Genomic DNA, 21,940 nt, shown 5'->3' with positions numbered 1-21,940 from the left:
AGATGCACAACTCAGGTTATATGGTCTTCTTTTTACTTTAATTTGCATTTTTATATCATTATTTGTTTGGTACCTACTTATTTGATTAAATGGTGTTGAAACAGATACTACTGTAATTAAAACAACTTTATTTTCTTGTTTGCTTGTTCAGTGTTTGGTGCCGTAATGAAAATCTAATGTTTGAAACTTTGATCGGTATTAATTGGAGTAGAAGCAGTTTTTAATATGCCAGAAAAGAAATTTGAGAGCCAACATAAAGATATTGGAACAAGCTGATATTCTATTTAGTATCACTGTTTACTTGTTTCCAGTGTCAAACTGTTTCAAAGCAACTTCAAATGAGGTATGTTTCTAACAACCAAGTAAGATGGACATTTTGCTTAATGCTCATCTGAGTAGTATTTGCTTTTATTTACATTAAAATAAAATGCATTACATTATACTAAGTTAAAAGTAGGTTAAGTGATAAGAATAGGCTCTTACAAAAATTTGGGAAATTTCCTTTTAATATGTATACTACATGAAAGTGCATGAGCGGTAGTCATGGTGCATATGCAGAACTGAATACATTACAGAATGTGTGTTCAATTATACTGTCACTAACACTATTTGGAATTAATTTACTTTTCAGAATTTACCATGGAGGAGGAATTCCAAATTTTGATCAATTTAGGATTTTTAATAACACATTAGCTTACAAATATCCTGTGACATGAGAGCATTAAGGTAAAAACTTGTTCAGGATTTTAATATAGTAAGCTAATAACCCATTTTTATTTCATGGTCTATTTATAAAAGTGAATTGCAATCCAAATACTGGTGGAATAAGGGCATTTTCAAAAATTGGATTTTATCCATGAAAATTTTCTAATGAACAGTTTTCCCTCAGGTCTTTCTAAGTTTTGTAGGAAGTTTTATTGTTTAGCAGAGCACTGGTTGGTTCTAAAGATGTTCTTTGAAGTAGAGACTTATTACAGTTACTAACTTAAAGGGGATGGAAAATAATGTAGTCGCTGGAAGTGTCCATCTTTCTCTTACCTGGATTTCCTACAAACTATGTTTGAGGTTAGATAAGTAGTTTTCTCTAGATTCTTAACAGTATCTTGTTTGTCTTCTTCCTGTAAGGCCTACTTGCAGTATAAATCTCTTGAAGTACTAAACAACTGGCTCTGTTCACTGACAAGGTGATGTTGGAAGGTGTAACAGTTAGTTGCAGTAATGACTGGTCTTGAAGGAGGTTTTATGCTTGTTTTTGTAAAATGCTGTTTGTATTTTTTCACACTGTGATGTTAGAAGCAATATCCTGGCACTAAACCAAATGACAGCTATTTCATTTCTACACTAATCGTGATTAAAAATAATTGACATTCACTACAGATGTATGTTTCTTCACTAAATTAAAAAAACCCCAAACCTGAAAGTACAAAAGCAGTTCAGAATTGAAGTCAGTCTAAATTTGTAGTTGACTGATAATCCTCTTTATGTACTGCTTAATGGATAAAAGTCATGGAGTAGATGCTTCTGCAGGATGAGAACAATTACATTAAATGGTTTCTAATATCAGTAGTGTAGTAAAAATATTGCTTGTTGAAAGAATACAAATAGTATGTAGAAAAATACGTATTACTTCTTAAGAAATTGCTTCCGTTCCTGGAAGTGTTAAAGGCCGGGTTGGATGGGGCTTTGAGCAGCCTGGTCTAGTGGAAGGTGACCCTGCCCATGGCAACGGGATCGGAACTAGATGATCTTTAAGGCCCCTTCGAACCCAAACCATTCTATGATGAAATAAGTATGTGAGTGAAACGGTCACATCTGTAATTTGTAGGTTCTGGCCAGTTGGAATTATGTTCTGAGAGAATCACAAATTTTTAATGATCCAATTACTCTTACAATAATAGATTTGAATCCCTGTTTTCTAAAAAGAAATCATAATTTGAATTAAATGTTGTGTGTTGTGTAGTTGTTGGTTGTTGTTTTTTTTTTTTAACCATGCTCTCACTGATTTGATCAAATAAAGTTTCTCCTTCAGGAATAAAGGGATGACAGAATATTCTTTGTTCTTAGTGCTTTTGTTCTTGATATATTTGGACACAGTATTCCAAATATGAATTGATAAGAACAATGTTGGCAAATTTTCCGATTTTTCTTTTTGTGAATGTCAGTTGCAAGCAAAACTTAAAATGTTAGTACAGTTTAACCTCTTATGCTATGGCTTTTCAGTAATAAGGTAGAAGAAATAACTCCTGTTAGATACTCATTCTTTCCCACCAGCTGCTGAAAATCAAAGCATGCTCTGCTTTTTTCACTTCTTGCATATAACATGTATAAATTGCTATGGAAGACTGTAATAATGTATATATTTCATTAATTGCTGAACACGTGCCAAAATTCTTTTAAACTCTGGAAAAATCAATCAATCTGTAAAAAAAACTAATTCCTTTTTCTGTTCTATATAACAACGGTCAGTTAGATTTAATGACAAAGTAGATGTTTACAGTCCTTGTTTTTAGCAATGTGTTGGCAGGGATTCTGTTGTCTAAGAAGTCATGTTTGATTTAAGATTATATTTAGGATGTAGTTTGGCATTACAATTTGACTTGAATAGAGAACATTCAGGTTTCAGAGTGTCAAAAAACTCTCAAACTCTTGAAGATTTTGGGGCCAAATAGCAAAGAAACCTTTCAAGGCTTCTTTTACTGTCTGTGCTGTGGAACAATAACCAAACTAGACCCAGGAAAACAAGTTTCATGTTGTTCTGAACCTAACCATGACCCAAAACTGGTAAGATCATGTCTTAGAGCTGGAACATCTCTGAAATTTGAGCTGTCTAATTAGAAGCATAATGTTGTGGCCACTTCTCTGCAACTACATTCTCTCTTTCATGGTTCTACCTTAATTACAGTTTTGATGAGGTATTGTTGTTAGTTGTGGTAAGTTTGTTACCTAGTTGTACCATTCCATTTGGGATGCAAGCATAAAGATTTCTTGCAGGCCAAATTCTGTAAATCTTTAATGAATAGAATTTGAATTTGCAGATAGTTTTATTATATTTCTATTAAATACTGCTACATTTGACCATTTCTGTATGGTCTACTCTAAAGCAAATATGTGTTCTTAAGGTGCCGTGTATGTGCAAGATCCACATGGTTACTGTCAAATATCTATGGTTTAGATGCATCCAAATGTTTTCACTTAAATGGGAACTGTAATTATATCAATGAATATACAGCATTCAGTCATGCTTGAGGTGTGACACAGAGAATTTAATAACAACTTCTATTTATGTAAAAGTTTGTCAGTGCTACCTAGAGATATACCACAAATGTTAAGGTGTCTTCTTTTTTTTTTTTTTTTTTCCTCACTCTCTCTTTCAGAATAGCTTGCATTTAAAAGCTAGTAGCAGCTTGCTTCCATTTGTTACCAAAATAACATGGTAGGAGCAATCAGTTTCAATTGCTGCTGATAATTATAAGGTGCAATAATTGAGAATATAGAGAAAAGGAGACTGTGAGCTCCATTTGAACTCTGTACTTAAGCAATAAAAAATTTATCAAACTGCAAAAAATAAGTCATTTTAACGAGCACATTCCAAAGGTGCTGGATTTATGAGGAGACCCCAGGAAACTTTGATTGAAATTGCTGTCTCTGATTGTAGTTCTATATTTTATTGGTGCCATATTGTGAACAGTGCTGCTGCCAAACTGAATGGGAAAGCAGCATAACAGAGAGTTAACTCAGAAAGGTTACCTCTTTTTATAATATCCATGATGTATTGCATTAAAAATGCCTTGAAAGCCATCCTATTTGCAGTTTTCAGAAAACATTTTTCTTAAATTAAGTTACAATTTATCTGAACAGGGCAGAAAATATGAAAGCCCCTTGAAGACTTTAGTATTGATTTTTCTGAGTATTTGCTAGGTCTTGTTTTCTCATTTGTGTGCTCCTTGATAGAAAGGCCTAGAGCTGCTCCTGAGCCAATGCTTCAGCTGGATGCAAACTGCAGTAGTGAAGGGGGGGAATATGGGAACTGAATTTACAGTAGAAGTTTTAACTAAGAACTTTAGATTGGCTTTTGAAAAGGTTTTGGCGCTCTGCTTCCTGAATTTAGGCAATATTTAATTGACATAGAAAATTAAGACAGTTTATTAAATATTAAAGGCTACCCCCAACTAAACAAACATTGCAGTAACCATGTGAGATGAATGACTTGAATATTTTTAAAGTGTGAGTTCAAGGTCACTTTTTATGTGCATGTTATAATAAGAGTTATAAATTTTTATTTTAGTGTTTTTATTCAGGAATTAAATGAAGACAAAAGTTTTAAAAATCATTGCACAAAAGCACATTTGAAATGGACAGTGAAATGGGCACACACAGTTACTAACTTACAAGCAATAATTAGGCATGCTACATAGTTGATCATTTCTAACCCTTCACTGCCATCCTGTGCCACCTGCTTATTAAAACTTCATCCTCCCTCTGTCAAAATGCTCTGTTACTTTAGCCATAAGACTGTTACACCATAGCTCCCAAATACCCTGTTATAAATGCTGACTGTATCTTTCAATTTATACTGCAGTGAAGTAAGCTTATGAAAATAGTTCTGAGGGATTAAGCTCTAAATACTATTTCTATGCAGTGGATTATTTTTTCCCCAAGCCCAACACATTCATGTTGCTTAATGATAAGAAAAATGTTGTGACAAATGTATTGAAGCTTCATTGGCTCTTGCACATGTTATCTACCATGTTTGACTAATAATTTTGAGAAGAGAGTGACAGATATGATTCCAAGATTTGCTTAACTTTGTTGGTCTAGATCGTGTTTTTTACCCATTATTTTGCCTTAGTTGATGATTTGGTGAAATTGCAAGTATGTGAACGAATGAAATTGTTCCTAAAATGCTTTGGCAGTTTATGACTTGAAATTCTTTCAGAAGTTATCTATTTTTATGTCAGTGTTGCTGCATTTTTTTCCTTTTTTTTCTTCTATGCTTACAGTTTTAGTAATGTAAAAAAAATAAAATCGAGTGAAGCTTAACTAAAACTCCCATTTCATGTACTTGAGAACTTCAGAAAAACTTGAGTCTGTTACAAACTTTGCCTTGATTTGCCTTTACTTTGTAGTTAACAAGTTTTCATCTCAGTAAAGTAGGTTGCAAAAATTCTTGATCTCAGATGGCTTTGCTTTTTTTTTTACCTATTATGTACTTTTGAATTTGGAGATGGTAATTATACCAAATGGAGATTATAGAAATTTTAAGTCTATTAAGATTGTACCAATGTGGGGTATCATTAAGTCTGTATTGTTAGACCAGATTTTGTATTTTATGGTTCTCACCTTGTCTGTCCTGTTTGTGGTGTTTTTCCCGCTCTCTTTAAAGGTTCAGCTGTGGAAGAAAGTAATGAACAAAAACTGAAGGGAAGAGACCCAGCTGTTTGGCATGTAGGCTTGAAGGTAGCATGGGACATAGAGACACCTGGATTAGCAATACCACTTCACCAAGGAGACTTCTACTTGATGCTTGGTAATTTTGAAGGGCTAAGAAGGTGAACTTTGAAAACAGAGAAAATGAAACTTATTTTAATATTTAATATCATACCTTCCTTTCATTTAGGACTTTCCCTATTTAGAATGACATGAGATCTGGCTAGAGTGTATAATAAATACTGCCCACTTCCAGTGTGTTTTGGTGAACTTTTTTTTCCTAATGTTTCTTTCACTTCACAGCTAAGAAAGGAAATATACTTTTTGAGCCTTTTCTGTCCTTTGTGCAGTCAGAATTGCTACCCCAAGTCAGGCTTTGGGCCATAAGCAAAACTTCCCCAAATCTTGTGAGAAGTTGAGCTGTATCTGTCCCATCCTTGTATTTGTCGATGCTGATTCCTTTTTCTATTCTTAATGCAGTTTTACTGAGTAACTGTGAGCATCTGTGTCTGTTACGTTCAGTAAAAAAAAATCCTGTTCTTGAATTTGGCTTATGGAGTGGCTATGTATTATGTAAGCTGTGGCCGGAGCAGTCTGAAAGGTTTTTTTTTTGGTACTGTGGCTATTGAAGTTTCAACCATTATGCCAATCTGTGGATGTTTTATTGGTCACCAATTTTAGACATGACACTTCGTCTGCTACACTTTTCCATGTGTGTATTCAAACATACTGTTTTCTAGTAGTAGGTTTATACTAAGGTCATAATGAACAGAGCTGTCATACTCCAAGAGCAAGTCTCAATATCTCAAGTGTAGAGGATTAAAAAAAGAAAATTAAATTGAGTTAATTTACTTGAGCAGCTGAGCTCACACACTAAGGTTTTTTCCATTGAAAGAAACGAAGCAAGAACTGTGGCTAAGGTTTGTTGACGCAAAACTTGTTGCTTTCTCTTTTGGCTTGTGTTTCTCGTGATTATCATTTTTGTTTAAACAAATTTCATTAAATCACACAACTCAAAACATGAACAATGCTTCTGACAACATCACGTTGTCTGTCAAGCCAAGTCACTAAACAGGCCATCATCTTCAAAGAGTGAGAGCACTTGCAGTGTTCCCTGTTTATGTGTTTGTGACTTGGAAGGTAGACTCCATGGAACGTCCCTAGAATGACCTGTCTGTCACACTGCCAACTTCTTGGGCTGAACAGTCTTTTTGCTTTTCCCTTTCACATTTATCTTCCAACAAATATGAAAACAGTTTACTTAGTACAAGCAATACATTTGTGGGCAGTCTTAAAAAACATATACCATTCCTTGTTCTTAGTTGCCTCATCAAATCCTGTGCACTGTCATCAGTGAAGTATCTTGAGTAAGAGAACTGGACTCTCTGTGCTCTTAAGTATGTTCAGAAATGAACAATCAAGTGTTAAGATGTGACATCTTTTGGCACAGTGGTGTGGATGTGCCTCCCTTTTCTGTATTTGTGTGGATAAAGTATAGCAGCCTGGAGGGAAACAGAGATATTTCTTATATGAAAGTGAAGTTTAAGTGGCAGCTAAACATTCCTAGAAAGGGAATTATTAATCAATTTTTGTGCAATAGCAGTTTGGACATCAAGTAAACTTCTTACCTAATCCTTCCTGACTGGAAAGTTTGTGCATACGCAGCTTTGCTGGGCAACAGATGCAGAAGGCAATTAATAATAAAAGGGGTCTAACTTCAGTATTTTTATTGCAAAATACTGTAGATTGTAGTTGACTGAGTTACCAGATCATAAGGACATTTTTTTATTCCCCGATGGAATTTATATACAGTAACTAAAGTACTATCAGGGATGCCATCTGAAGGGTGGGTCAGAAAGTTAGTTTATTTAACATGTAACATGATGATCATGTTTAGTTGGAAACAAAGGATATATTAAACATTCTTCTGAAGATGATGTGTAAATCACTTTCTTATTAATGCTTTGTAGAGAGCTACAGATTTGAGCTCTGTAGTCCAGGTGTTTGATAATCTCTTCTGCATTTCCATAACCTGTATTTTTTTTCTCAATTACTTTAAATAAAGTTGTTACTTTATACAGTTGGAGAGAGTATTCTCAAACTGGCCCTTTTGTTAGGTTTCTATGTACAGCAGAACTGCCTTTATCGTTTTCCCTTAAAGTGAAAGACAATATAAATGGACATATACGGTTTTAGTGTATTTTTTACTATAAAGATTTTTTTGAACTGACTTTTAAGAGGCATCTTGAGGATTCCATCTAAAAGATAAAATATGAAAACTCTGTATAAAGAGTAACTTGACAATAAATACAATTTTAGATTCATTTATCTTGTGCATTTGTATGTGATACATTCCAGAAGCTCATTTTAGTAAGCAGAGTCTTCTTGCTGGCATAATTTTAAAAGCAGTGGCAGCAGTGTGTAAGGCATCTAGAAAATATGTTAAGAGTACTGCAGCTAGTAGTAGCTGTTGATGTACAGGGACTGATTAGTAGGACTCTCTACTTTTTCTGACTACTATTGACTCATCTGACTGTAGCAAAAAACTTAGCAATTCTGTAGGTCTGTACTTCCAGTTGCTGAAATGGTGCAGTGCTTACTGCTTTATACAAATGTTGTAAAACACTGAATTGTCAAATTCAGTATGTTGCTTATAATTAAAAAGTCAGGTCCTATCAATTCCTGTACCTGTAATACCCCAACTATTTCCTAATATTGTACACACAAATCTTAGATAAGAGCATGTGGTAACTTGATATTTCTAATAGTAATGTGCAATTACAGTAACTTGTAAATCCTGACCAATGGGTATATCGAAGTAACAAAAAGATTGGGGGTGGTTTTTAGTATTTCTAGTAGACATTTAGTAGTATTTATGTTCATCTCTTCATTGGCTATATAAAATGTCTTTTCTTATTCTGGTTAGAATTTTAGTAAAACGCAGTCTTAAAATGTAAATTTAAACCTGCATTCTCAGCGGTCCTCTTCAGATGAAATGATAAGCCATAATTTAAATGTATGTTAGTACTAAACATGAGATGATCAAATCCATTCTTCAAGTAAGCTATTACAATAGTATAAATGTATTTTGTTTAAACAAAACCAAACAAAATCCAAAATTACTTTCAGTAAGACAGGCTTTTTGTGGGTTTGGTTTGTTCTTTTTAAGGCTTACTTTTCCTAATATGAAGAAAAAAAGATCTGGTGAATGACTGCAAATCTGCTGCCTAAAAACTTAAATCTGAACTTTATGTCACTCATGAAACGGAAACACTTTAGCTCAATTTAGAATAATATATTGGTCTGCGGAGGAAGTGCATACTGAACCCTGCTGTCTCAAGTACACAGTCAAGGGGTGTCTAATATGAAACGTGTTGGGTGCATGCAATAAATCCAAAACGCGTGGAGGTAAGCAAAGGGCCCCATCTGCTCTGTCCTAGAGCATGCTTAACTAGGGTTGTCATGGTCTTACTATTAAATTGGAATCTTTCCCCTAATCTTTGAGTTAGACACGACCAGATTTGCAAGCAGATTTACAATTTTCACTAATTTTCCTACCATGACTTCAAAACATACTTAACAAAAATACATTCTGGACTTTTTCAAAGGGAGATTTACTTTTCTGCAGCTGTTTCCCATAGATCAAGCCTCTTGCTTGAAGGTTAGGGTTTTAAAACAGCATGAAGATGAACTTGGAATCTTATACCACTCCCCACTGCCAGCAAATTATAGTTCAAGAAGCATCAAAAAATTATTTTCTTAACCAGCCGGAAGTAGGGTGCACACATTGCAGAGGTTGGCTTGTGGTTAATGATGAGTATTTAATGGAAACATTTCCACATGTATGTAGTGGCTCATTAAACTATTTCTAGATATTTAATCTGCTTCTATTTCCACAAACTAACTTGAACCCTCTTTGCTCTCTAGCATCTTGAATGTGTTGGAGTTTTTTAAACACACACCCCCCCCCCGCCTTTTTTTTTCTTGAGTCCACATTTAATCCAAATGCTGTATTCCTTGATTATTAAGACTTCGAACCCCAGAAACATATTTGTCATTACCAAACTTTGATCATGAAATTTGGCAAATCCCGGACGTCCTTTTTTTTTTTTTTTTTTGTTCAGCCTTTTAATTAATTCTGTGTTTTGTTTGTGCACACTTGTTTTAAAACTAAAAATATTTATTAATTAGGGACAGATCATCTCTCTAGCTTTCAGTTATGAAAATAGTATTCCATTGCCCCATAATTTCTTGGGGAAGGAGACATAACTTCCTGGTGCTTTTTGTTGACATACCTACAATAAAATCAGTTTGGTTAGGTTTTCTCCTGTTGAAGCATTGTGTGCGGTTGGATTCGAGTAGAATTGGAAATGGTGGAAAAACATTTTTGTGCTTTTGAAAAAGGCACTTGTAATATGGTTAAAAAGAAAATTCTTTATTTGTTTAAGGTAGTTAAGAAAACTAATAGCACAAGTCCATTTCACTTTTTTTTTGTAGATATTTGTAGTGTTTAGAATATCAAAGCTTTTGCCGGTGCTTTAAAACCCACTGTACCTTTTATCTGCTTCGTGAAATAGATGACAAAAAGACAACTGTCAAAAAAGTTCAGGAAGAACACTTGAAAGAAGATAGAAATGATGATATAAATCCCTGTTGCTAATTCTGTTAGCATTTTCCATTGTGGTTTGTGTTTTCCTGGGAAGTTCTTTACCTAGAAGTAATAAGTTTTGGGCCTGTAGTCCCTACTCCTTTCAGTAAGGATTGGCTAAGAATTAATTTCCTTTCTTTCTACCTTGTATTTGTTGTTGTCTTAATAGTCTGTAGTGACATGGGTATGCAGTCATTGTTTCTCTCTGAGGGCTTTGGCTCCTCACCTCACTGGTGCTCTGATAATTAGTTAAGTAGTAGAATTAGTCAAGTATATGTATGTTAGTTAAGTGTATATACATACACATATCCATTAGTCCATTCTTCTAACAAAGGCTAAGCAAACAGAGGGCTTTCGGTGTTTCTGCTGTTGGTGCCCAGGTAATTCAGCTGTCTAGAAGAAAGCATACAGTGAGGTGGGGACAGAGCAGGGACAGGGACTGAGAAGAACAGTATCAGAGAGAAAAGAGTGGAACTGGCAGTAGTTTCAAGCAGTGGAGAGGACTGTGCTGAGATTCTGTGCTGGGAGGGATGTATCTGAGAAAAGAACAGGACGGCAGAAGTCTGTGCAGGGGAGGGACAGAAAGATCTATGACATCAACTTGCTCCCACCATTTAAAATAGAATATGCAGCATCCAAATTCCAAAATGTACTGCTGTCTGTAAATAGCAGGAAAATCACTGAGAAGCTTGTCTGGTAAGGGGGTCCACATGGACAATAATAGTCTGCATCTGATAGTAGAAAGGTGGTCAGGTGTTAAAACAATAGCATTAGTTTTAAGCACTGTAAGCCTGCTTCTCTTGAAGAATTTCCATGCAAACATTGGCAAGTCCCTTAACCTCTCCTTACCCTTAGGTTTTTCTGTGTCAGTTATCAACTTTACAGAGGCCTTGCATGGATACATGTATTAAAGCACCCAAGTACCTTGGATAGTTTCGTGGTGTTTGGATTTTAGTTTTTGGCTGTGGTTTGGGTTTTTTTTTTGTTTTGTTTTGTTTTTTCTTTTTCCTGCAGGTGTGAGGAATAGGGATTAGTATTAAACAAAAACTCCATTTTGTAACTATGTTTTGCACAAGGTGTGTTATCTGAAGTTTCTGTAGCTGGAAATTCTATTTTATTTCAAATAATTTTATGCATTTGCAACTAATCGGATCATCTGCTAAACTTCCTTGTGATTTCTTAGTACTTCATCTGTAAAGTCAAAATCTGATCTCCAAATTATTTAAACAGACTTCAGGTTGATAGTTTTGTTTTTCAAGGTGGCTTTGGCCACCTGTACACAATCATACATGTGATTAATTTCTTTTAATAAATCTTGCCTCAGCTATAGCAGTCCTACAATGGGATCTGACCATAAGGTGGCAGATGATTCATTGGGAGTAGCAGGCAGAAAGTGGTAGAAATAGAAGAATAAACCAATCCATTTAAAGGAAATACAGATTTTGCTATATACCTGTATGTAGGAAATAGTGTCCTTGTTTCTTAGGTGGTCCACCTCAGACAGAAAAACGAAGTTATTTTTTCCAGCATTCAAACACCAAGTGTCTGTTACGAACCAAGTTGTGTTCCTTTGAATACAAACAAGCCTTTTACAATATTGTCAGTAGTTTGGGGAAACAGATTTAGGTATTATGCTGCCTGAAGTGCAAGTGATTATCCACACTTGCACAGTGACTGGTGGCACAACGGTATCCTGTTAATACCGGTAAATACGTATAGCTTTAATGTGTGTGATTAGGCTTTGATTGAGAAAATTCTCTTTGATCAGGATAGCACTCTAGTATGTATTGAACTTCATTGGTTTTTCTTGATTGTTTTCTAGAATTACTATTTTAAATTTGGGTAATTTGTAGTGTTTTAAAATTTATAAACAAGTGAAAAGCCTGATCAAACTTCAGAAAAATAGTCTGTGCAAGTGACAGCATTTTTCACAGGCATGGGAAAGCTTTGGGAGAGGAACAGTCACATAAGCAGAAAATTGTAGTCCAATTCTCAAAAACCTCTTTCTTACCTAGCAGTTAGTTAAATGACATATGCATCTTGTAAGCATCTATATGGAAGGCAGGACTATTTTAAGGAGAAGAGATTGTGTGGCCGTTCTTGAAACTGTACTAAATACATTGCTAAGTTGCTGTTAATGGTGATTTACAATAAAAAGCCACTTCTCATATGCGTTAGACAGTTCACATGTTTTGTGGCATTTTGTTTTTATAATATATACTGAATTGAGATGTCCCTGCCATAGTTGTCCTGAATTTGTGGCAGGATAAGGGCCCACTGTTTTGTGGCAGAAAAGATGCCATGTTGGCTCTTACCTCACCACAGATTCAGAACTGTCTGACAAATAACTTCTCTGTATGCAGTTTTCCAAAGCAGGACTGATATATATGTTCCTACTTTTATATGCATGTATTTTATGTGATGCTTAATACTGGAGAAGCTGTGTTTTGTTTTTCCAAACCTCACCGATCAGTGTTTAGTCATGTAAAACTGATGTTAACTCCATATGTATTATATTTTACCTAAAACCACGAGAGGACTGTGGTAGTTTTGACATGGGTGTCCAAGGAAGGTAACAGTTTTGGTTGGACTCTAAAACCAAAACAGTAATCTGGACGTAGTGTTCTGTATCTGAATAAAACCTTTTGCTGCCAAATGGACAATGGCCAATTTGACAAAGAATGCTTTTTCTTTTCAATTAATATATTTTTAGAAGAAAAAGAAAAGCAAATCTCTACTGTAATCTTTTAAGATCTAGAATGTATTTTTCAAATTTCTGTTGAGACCTGTGATCCGTGAAGCTTCAACTATTTTTGTACGATTACAGTTTTAGATGAATTATAAACTCTTAAGTTAAAATTACAGGCATCTTTCTAAGAGTCATAAAGGATTAGAGACATCAATTTCAAGGGCGAGCTCTACAATGGAAGATTTGCCAAAGGTTTGAATAAAGATGCAAATCAAAATGTAGTACTTTTAATGCTGTTTGCTACATAAAACACACCACAATGAACGGGCACTGAATGGGGTGGTGGAAGTGTTTAGGTTTGTTTTCTGTTGCAATTCTTCTTGAAAGTGATTGTGATACTTAAATATTGCAATGTCCAGAGATAATACTGTTCTGTGGTCCTTGCAAGACTTGGCTGTATGCAATTTAACTCTCATATGTTTAGGTAGGAAATCACTTTTTCCTGTGTTCTTTTTTTTGTTTCGGAGTGTTTTTTCAAGCTTTTCAACTTTACCTACCTGCAGACCTTGTCCAAATAGAAAATAAGCCTCTCATCTAAACTTTCTCAGTCGGAATTCAATCCTGTTTCATAACACTTGTCTGCCTATTCCTTATATAAATTGTTTTTCTAGTTTTTATTTATTTTTTTTTTCAAGTTTATGATGCTATCTGCTGTCTTGGGTATGAACTTTAGTAGTTGCTTATAAAATTCATAAAAAGATGACACTGTTCTTACAACTAGGATAAATTCAGTCATTTTTCTGAATTCTTATTCATTAGACTTTCTCAGTTTTAAAGTTGCAGACTTGTTGCAAGGTAAAGTAAAAGTTTTAGAGCATATCTTTTTTCAGTAGTAAAGAGAATACCATTAAACCTCACACACTGTGTTCTTTTCAATCTGATAGTCTGTTATTATGGTCAGAAGAGCGTTTTCAAAAATTAGTAGGAATTTGGGACACCAGGTTTCAGGTACGCAAATATTGATCTCTTAAAGAGAAATTATATTTATGTGATGGAAGGATGAAGCTTGATAATTTCTCATCATGCTGTATTAAGATGACTGAAGCTAAATTCCCTGAAAGAATAGGTATTGTTGAAAATACAGACTCCAAGTTAACTAGCTTGTAGGTCTCTATTCCTGTCTTCTAATTTTGTCTATGATGTTTTTTTGCTTGGTGACACTCCAGGTCACCTAGTTTTGTATGGTTTTTTTAGTCTCTTTCTGCTAACTTACAAAACTATAACCCAGGAGTGATTTTACAGATTTTTCTGAATGTCTTACTAAGGTTGAGAGGGCAACATAATTTTAACACCAAAACTGTTTGAATTGAAAGCACTTCATGAATGGTTTTCAGCATAACAGTGATTTAGTCTGAACTTTTCCAGAAGAATATGTTTCCTCTAAAAAGTTCTAGTTTGTCAGGATTCAAGCATTCTTCAGTTATGATAACTTTGCAACTCTGATGGCAACCAAGTAGGTTCCATCTACAGGGTTTGTGGGGTCGTTGTTTGACAGTTCGTGAACTCAAGTCCATGACAGCCCTCTGGCAGGCTACAAGAAAGTCACCAAGGAAATACTTTGGAGACAGGTCTTTGAGCAGATTGTGCTTTCTAGGTTCCCAGTTTCTTGGCTCTGAGGTGAAGGGAAAACTTCAGATAAGTTTCAGATAAAAAGATGAAATAATATGTCTTTGTCTTTCTTCTTTCTTTGTTTCTTTTTTCAAGAAATGTCAGTACAGTATTGTTTAGTGATTTTTAAGAAGCGAGTAGTCTGTTATTTATAATGATCCTTGACTTTGAAAGAATTAATTTGTTTAGTTGAACTTTTCCCACAAGAGGTGGGAAAATGCCACTTCTAAACTGTATAAACTGGGAGAAAACTAATATGAATAGAGATCTTGGTAACACTAGGACAGTGAATAGTTATCATGCTCTACTAAACATTAGAGCTCTATGAAGATAGTACTATCTGTCTTAATTCTCTTTTTTTCTTTAAATGCTTAGTGTCATGTCTTTAATTCATGTCCAGCCAGAATATGTTTTATTAAGTATAATTTTTCACTGTACTTAAGGTTTTCTAATCTGTCCCTAGATGATCTCAATATGACACATCAGCACTGTGTTCTGGCTGGTTTTTCACCTCGATTCAGCTCAACTCACAGAGTGGCAGATGTAAGTATCAAAAATGGTTTGCTATATGGTCATTCTTAAAACTAATATTTTGATACCCTGTATGTAGCATCATGCTGTCTTATCCAGAACTGTGGTCACAGTTATGCTTGTGACTCAAACTTGAACAACTGCTATTTGTTTATTTTTTGATTGAGGTACATTGTTTCTGTATTGGTAGTTTGTCCAAACTCAGAGTTAGGCATATGAGATATGAATTAAGAATGTGCTACACCACACCTCATGGATTACTGATGAAATGTAGAAACAACTGTATTTTTACCTGAAATGTTTTAAAACTTCTTTGCTGTGTTCATATCCCAGTCCTAGTTGAAAGGCAATATTCATGATAAGATAGAAATACTCAAAACCTGTCAGCAGTGTCCACTGGCAAAAATGGCCTTTAGGGGTTCAGAACAACTAAGAGCAGTCGTAAGTATGCTTTAAATTGGATCCTTCTGTGCATCTGAGGATTGAAGAAGCAGAAAAATAATACAGAGTCTGTTGTCTCAGAGTCATTCTGAGGTAACAAGGCTTCACCCTGGTATTCTCAAGTGCTAAGACACTTTTTTTTTTTAACTAGACCTCTCCTCCCTATTCCTTTACATGGTGTTATCAGTAGCTTTATTTATGTAGTATTCTAATGGAAAAGCATATAAAAAAAATAAGACAACTGTATTGTAAAAAGATATTTTAAGAAATTGCAATTACCACTTCCTTCTTTCAGCAAGGCAATATATACCACTATTGAGGCAAGAGAGATACATGTATCCCTATACTTCTTTTTTTTCCCCCATTACTCTTCCTAATTTGTGCAGGAGTGGAAATAAAGCAATAGCACTGACCATGGACATATACATACATATAAGCTGTAATATTAAAAATGTGCCTTTATTTCCCAAACAAATATACACTCTGCTTGCTTGAACTGGGCTTTGACATAAAGTTCAAGTACACTGTACCTTTTAACACAAATTATTCTGTATTTTTCATCTCTAATTTTAAGAGTGCTTTGACCTACTGCTCCTGTCTCTATGTTACTTTTGCAGGAAAATGCACACTTATTTTTACGGTATGAAAAGCTTCTCTATTAAGTGATTATGTTTTGGTTTTGTGAACTGTTGTGACTTCAAGTTGTGCAGTATGGATATTTTTTTTACAAAGAATGTGAGACCAGAGGGTCCTTATTCAAGATTATTCCTGGAAATTTAACTAAAGGTACAGATATTTAATTGAAAATAATTAAAAGATGTAGATGTATTCTTTCTTTTGTTTCAAAAGGATTTTTACAGATTTCCCTCTAATTTTGAAGGAAATTTAATGAAACAAAACAGAATGAGCAGAAGTACAAAATTGTTTTGTTCATATTCTCTATACCTCGTAAGCAAACAGCTCTCTCAGACTGGATATGGAACTCCATTTTAGTGTTACTATGACCCCATATAACTGGGCAAATAAAACTAACTGATTCTGAAATACCATCAAAAACTGCCTGGGAAGCAGTGGAAGGTATACTCATGTTTTTGTGTGCCATATTTGTAAAGTAAATTTAGAAGGAATTCTTTTCTTTGTCCTTTCAATCTGTGCCGTACAGGTTGGCTAGATGTTTGATGGATTAGACTTCTGCATAATTTATGTCAATAATTATACAGACAATCCAGCAGGCATTACGCTTTTTTTAAAAGATCATGAAATACAGTTACAGAAATACATACCTTCTTCTCCTTTACTTTGATTATTCAGAAGCAAATACTTCAGTATATTTGAGGAATACCTATGTTCTGAAGTGGCTATATATACATTTTTTTATTGTATTTTTACAGTGTTCAAGAGGAACATTGGAATACATATTTGGACAATGTGAACTGGCACTCCAGAATTTACAGACTGATTCTGAATCAATGGCTTTATCTTTGAAATCACTGGAAACTGCAGTTGTAAAGCAAGTAGAAGAAATACATAATGAGGTGAGATGATCTGCACTGATAATACTTCAGCCAGGTTCTGAGAGGTGCAGTCTGCTCATGGAGTTAATGGCAATTAAGTGTGTTCAGTTGCTCACTAGGCATTGCTCTGTATAAGTTTGAAATGTGTTTTTTATGACTTTTTTTACTTGGGTACAGTAATTGAGATTAACTTGGATTGATTCTTTCATTCCTGTGAAGTTTTAATTGTTCCATCTTAAGATCCCTCTGCTGGTAGAGTAAAAGAGTAGTTTCAGTAATATTACACGAAGTCTGATAGTGTGGTGGACAAACCAAACTACTATAGCGCTTCTCTAAGAAAAAGGGAGAGAGAAAAAAAATGAGAGTGAAAGAGCAGGTAAAATTTTTCAGTTGTTAATCAGATGTTGAACCAGGTTTTTACAGAATGCCAGGTGTGACACAAGTGTGCATACATGCTTTAAAGTATATTCTGAAGAAAATACAGTGGAAATAGTTGTGAGGAACATATTTAAGCAGGTCTTTCTGTGCTACAAAATATGCAAGTGTAACAATGCACTTCCGCAGGATTCCACTGAAGCTGGCAGTGCTTTCTTGCTTGAAGTACAGACCTGGAGTGTTAACAAACACATTGATTTGACAAATGAACTGAAAATATCAGATGGTATTTTGGGAAACTGTGGAAACAGGTAATTTTTTCTGTGGTGTAAAAGTAGGCAGTATCATAAAAAATGTAATTTGGCTTAATCTGCGTTAGTGGGTAGAGTCAGGAATATCTGACAATGGACTAGGTCTTCTTACAATGATAATATTTCTGAAGATGGTAAATTTAGTACTTTTCTTTCTTTCTTTCTTTTTTTAAAGTTACAGAAAATGTAGTCAAGGCTATGCATTAGGAGTTTAAAATGACAGATGTTTTAGCTGCTCTGGAGAGCTGTCCTACCTAAAACAAAGCTTTAAACTGTTCCTAACTGTAAAGCACTGATCATCATCTCTCTTTAAAAACAGCTCTAGCAACCAGTTAATACAAACTTCTGAACCACTTTTTGCTTAAGTATCAGTGGTTTTTTACAACACATCAATATTCAGAAATTTTGAAGGACCTGTGCTGTATTTCTACTAAGATAAGTATGGTCACTGTTAGAAGCCATATAGTACATAGGTAATTTTCACTCAAATTAGAATTTGTGTAAACTGTTTAAATTGATATCTGCTGAGGAATATAATAATATGTATTGCTACTAAAACTTTGTAGAACGCATTTTTATCTGTATTGTGTTTACAGTTGGTAAAATTGCATATAGTGATGGCAAAAGGTTTGCACCCTTGACTTTTAGCAAAATGGCTGCTAGAGCAATTTAAAGAAGTCTGATGCATGCAGGGTTTTACAAAACATTAATCAGGCTCAGTTCATAAAACTATACGCATATGTGGTTTGCACAGCTAGGGCCACATGCACAGCTGGTGTAAATTTGCACGGGTCCTTTAACATCAAAGACATGTGCCGTTTACATCAGGTGAGAGACTAGCCCCTGGTGTTTGCAGTCACCTGAATAATTTTGCTATATGACATACAGGGATGTTTCCTGTTAACGCATATGGGATATACTGTAACAGAAATCATTGTTTAACTTGTACATATTGTGCACTTAGACTTAGTAGACACATTGGATCTATATTTCATTTGAAAAGAGAATACCCACTCCCTGTTTGTTTTTTTTTTTTTTTTTTTTGTCCCAAGGTCACCTCTTCACTTGAAGGATAAATTCCATATGTTGAAGTGCTACTTAGATTTCATTTATTTGCTGCACAAGTAGACAAAATTGCTAGTGGCTTATCACTGTGGTAAATGCACATTTCTTTTTTGAACGTCACTGAAGTGAAAACGTACAAATCTGTGAGGCTAATGCAACTTTTTTTTACATATAAAAGCTTCCTACCTTCTTTTACTCACTGTATGATAAATCTTTATATTTTCAGGCACTAATACAGGTTTTAGGTTCACATTTTCTTAGGCAGGTGAAGAACAAGAACATGTTTTGTTTCTTTAAAGAAACTGTTTACTGATGAAAATGAGTTTTTCATTTGGTTGGTGTGGTCAGGATTTGGTGACTCTTGTTTTTCCTTAGTTTGTTAGTATTTAAATACAAAAGACAAAATTGCACAAAAAGCCAAACATAGAATTAATGAAGAACTGCCACCCAATTTTGCTTGTGTATTTTTGTCCGATATACAGCTTTCTGTGCTAGTTCTAAACCTCCCTGTGAATTTTTTCCTATTCCTCTGGACCAGACATCATGAGCTTGAAATTAGGTAGTATTCTCATCTGCAGTGGTGGTGATACAGTTGTATTTTATTTTCAGATATTATCATAGCTGAACTTCTTTGCAGGGTTTAACTCAGATAACTAGATGCAGCCATAGTTCTAGATTTTTTTACCTTCCTGAAATGCTACGGGTTTGTTTTTCTTACCCCTCTTGCTGGCACCTCTGAAGTAGTCATCAGAGACTGTTAACTGGAACAGTACAATCAGAGTACCATCAGGCTATGTGTGACTAAGCTAAAATATAGTAGTTTAGCACAGATTCACAGTCTGTGCTGAAATTAACTGCTCTGCCAAATGAGGCCTGGATGAATTATCTGTGTCTGCTAGAGGGAAAAAGCCTAAGAGCAAGTCTGAAAGAATGAGGTATGATTCTGTGCCTTCACTTTCGTATTCCTGGACAGGAAAATTGACTTGCTGTGCTGATAAAGTGGGTTTGAACTGAAGATCTGAAGCATAGGTGGAGACTTAGTTTTTTCCATTTTTTTTGGTGGGCAGAGAAACCTCTAAAAGAGGTATGGGTGAGTATCTGGGGGATGTCTTTACTGATGTTAGATTTCCCAGAGTTCATTTGTCGGAGCCCTGTCTTGGATGTCTTGACAGAGGTATTCCTGCCAAAAAAGTGAGACGCTAACCTGAGGAGGTTTTCAGCATCTATATTGGGCAGCCAAGTATAAGTTTAATATTTCTTAAGACATAGCTTTGTTGTCATGGTCTCCCTCACTAAAACAGCCTTCAAAGGAATATCTGAGTAATTGCGAGGTATGTGCTGTTTGTTAGATGTGTGAGTCACTTCACTCCCAGTATGTACTTTGTAGTTGTAAGTAAAGATAACCTTAATTAAGGGTGTTCATGTGCTGCTTCTGAGTAGCTTATGGGCTTGAAGTCTGAACAAATACTTAAACGGTAGGGTATCCAGTGAACAGGGTGTAGCAAGGTGGACAGAAGTAATTACCTGGACAGCTGTGAAATACAATAGCCTAACAATGCATGCATAGTGTTAGAGATTGAAGTTACCCCTTTAAGCAATGAGATTGCTGTTTGGCCAGTAATAATTTATCCTGAAATGAATGATCTTGCAGAGTTCACCAAATGTGAAACTCTTGCCCCTACTGAATCACACTTGGCTTTCCAAAATATGCACAGCTGCTGGGTATGTCCCAAACAGAGCTACAGGGGACCTGGGGAAACCCATTGGCAAGTAAATGCTTTTTAAAGTAATAAAACAGTGCTAGACAGATGATGTAAATGCTCATACATATAAAAATAAATCTGCAGAAAAGTTCATTGCCAGCCTATTTTTCACATTTCAAAGAAAATTTGTTTTCCTTGCTCTGAGTAATGCAAAATCTGGTAATAGTTCATATTGTGTGAGGTGGTTTCAAGGCTTCTTTATTTGCCAACACCAAACTAATAATTGGATATTCTCTGTGAAGTAAAACACTAGAGGAAGTTTTTTTTATCATCTACGGATTGTGTTGAAAACGTAGCAGGTTTCAAAGTAAGTACTTAAGTTTGCAAAGGTAGGGTTTTGTCCTCATCAGGGTTTTTACTTAGCCATGATTATCAAATCCTGATTATCATGATTAAAACTTGAGACTGAATTGGTTGCTCTTTTGCTTGTGAGGTACAGTGACTTTTGCCTACAGCAAATCTATTTTTATGGCAGCAGTAGATAAATTTAAGTGTGGTGAATGTACAGGGATGTAGAAAAGCCTAGGCTAGCTAAGTTGAAGGTATATGGTGTTAGACACTGAGGTCACTGCTGAGAAAGGGTAGCAGTGTGCACAGCCAAAGGAAGGTTAATATGTTTTAGCACATCACAGTGAGCTGACAGCATGGTTGGTGGCTGGCTAGTACGGCAGAGAGAAAATATAGATCACCTACATGTGTGGCATTTAATAACCAATACTTTTGAATAATTGACTGAGGAGCACTGCCTCACAAAATGTCAAATGCTACTGTTGGCCTTTTACTACCCAGTATTGACTATAACCTAAAATTGGCCTTTAATCATTGTTTAAAGGACAACTTGAAAATATGTTGGTTAGACATATGAGGTCTGATTCTGAGCTTACTTGCACAGATGTAAGTTGTAAGTGAAAATTAATTAGGAGATGAAAATTGTTCCTCAAACACTCAGCATATATATTTTTATATGTTAAGCTTTGTCCTGTTCGGTCACATAAAATGCTTTCTAATGATAACTAAAGTTAGCTCTGATACATGCGAGTCTCCAAATTAAAACTCTGTTACAAAATCCTCAGCATGAGCTGTTAACCTGAGACTTTTGTCACAGAAGATGAATGTTCTGTAACTTCAGTTCCACTAAGGCTAGAATTGAGTTTTTTGTCTCTCTCCAGTATTTACTGTTGTGGCTTTTTTCCTGGTACGGCTCCTCCTGTTTGTGGAAGGAGGCAAGCCAATAGAGTGCCTTCCTGCTACAGGAAAAGATATTCCTGAATAGAGTTCAATGAAAACAGGAAGACATATAGCTTTTAAGAGAGCTTCGAAAGCAGAGGGCATGTGTTTTTGTTAAACTATGTGCTTAGTAATGGATGTGGTGTAAAAAGTGTTCATGTGTTAAAAATACCAAACAAACTTAGCATAACTGGAATCTCTGGAGATTTTAGCAAAACTAAGTGTTTATGCTTGCATGTATCTAAAACAAGGACAGAGTGATAGAGAAATCTTGTCACCAT

At 35.1% G+C, this 21,940-nt stretch overlaps 1 protein-coding gene across 6 annotated transcripts in view; it reads left to right on the top strand.

Moving 5' to 3' along the window:
• Positions 1-21,940, top strand: part of FTO (fat mass and obesity associated) — a 259,203-nt gene that overhangs the window by 57,868 nt on the left and 179,395 nt on the right. For all 6 annotated transcript variants that reach the window (XM_010584883.1, XM_010584855.1, XM_010584865.1 and 3 more), the window contains 3 exons: positions 5,384-5,527; positions 14,896-14,975; positions 16,796-16,939. In XM_010584883.1, the coding sequence (XP_010583185.1) occupies positions 5,384-5,527; positions 14,896-14,975; positions 16,796-16,939 (368 nt within the window). The remainder of the gene's footprint in view (positions 1-5,383; positions 5,528-14,895; positions 14,976-16,795; positions 16,940-21,940) is intronic.

Source organism: Haliaeetus leucocephalus, unplaced genomic scaffold, assembly GCF_000737465.1.
Source record: "Haliaeetus leucocephalus isolate CR32 unplaced genomic scaffold, Haliaeetus_leucocephalus-4.0 Scaffold92, whole genome shotgun sequence".
Classification (NCBI taxonomy): Eukaryota; Metazoa; Chordata; class Aves; order Accipitriformes; family Accipitridae; genus Haliaeetus; species Haliaeetus leucocephalus.
The sequence above is the reverse complement of the archived record's forward strand: the minus strand, read 5'-3'. Positions and strand labels throughout refer to the sequence as shown.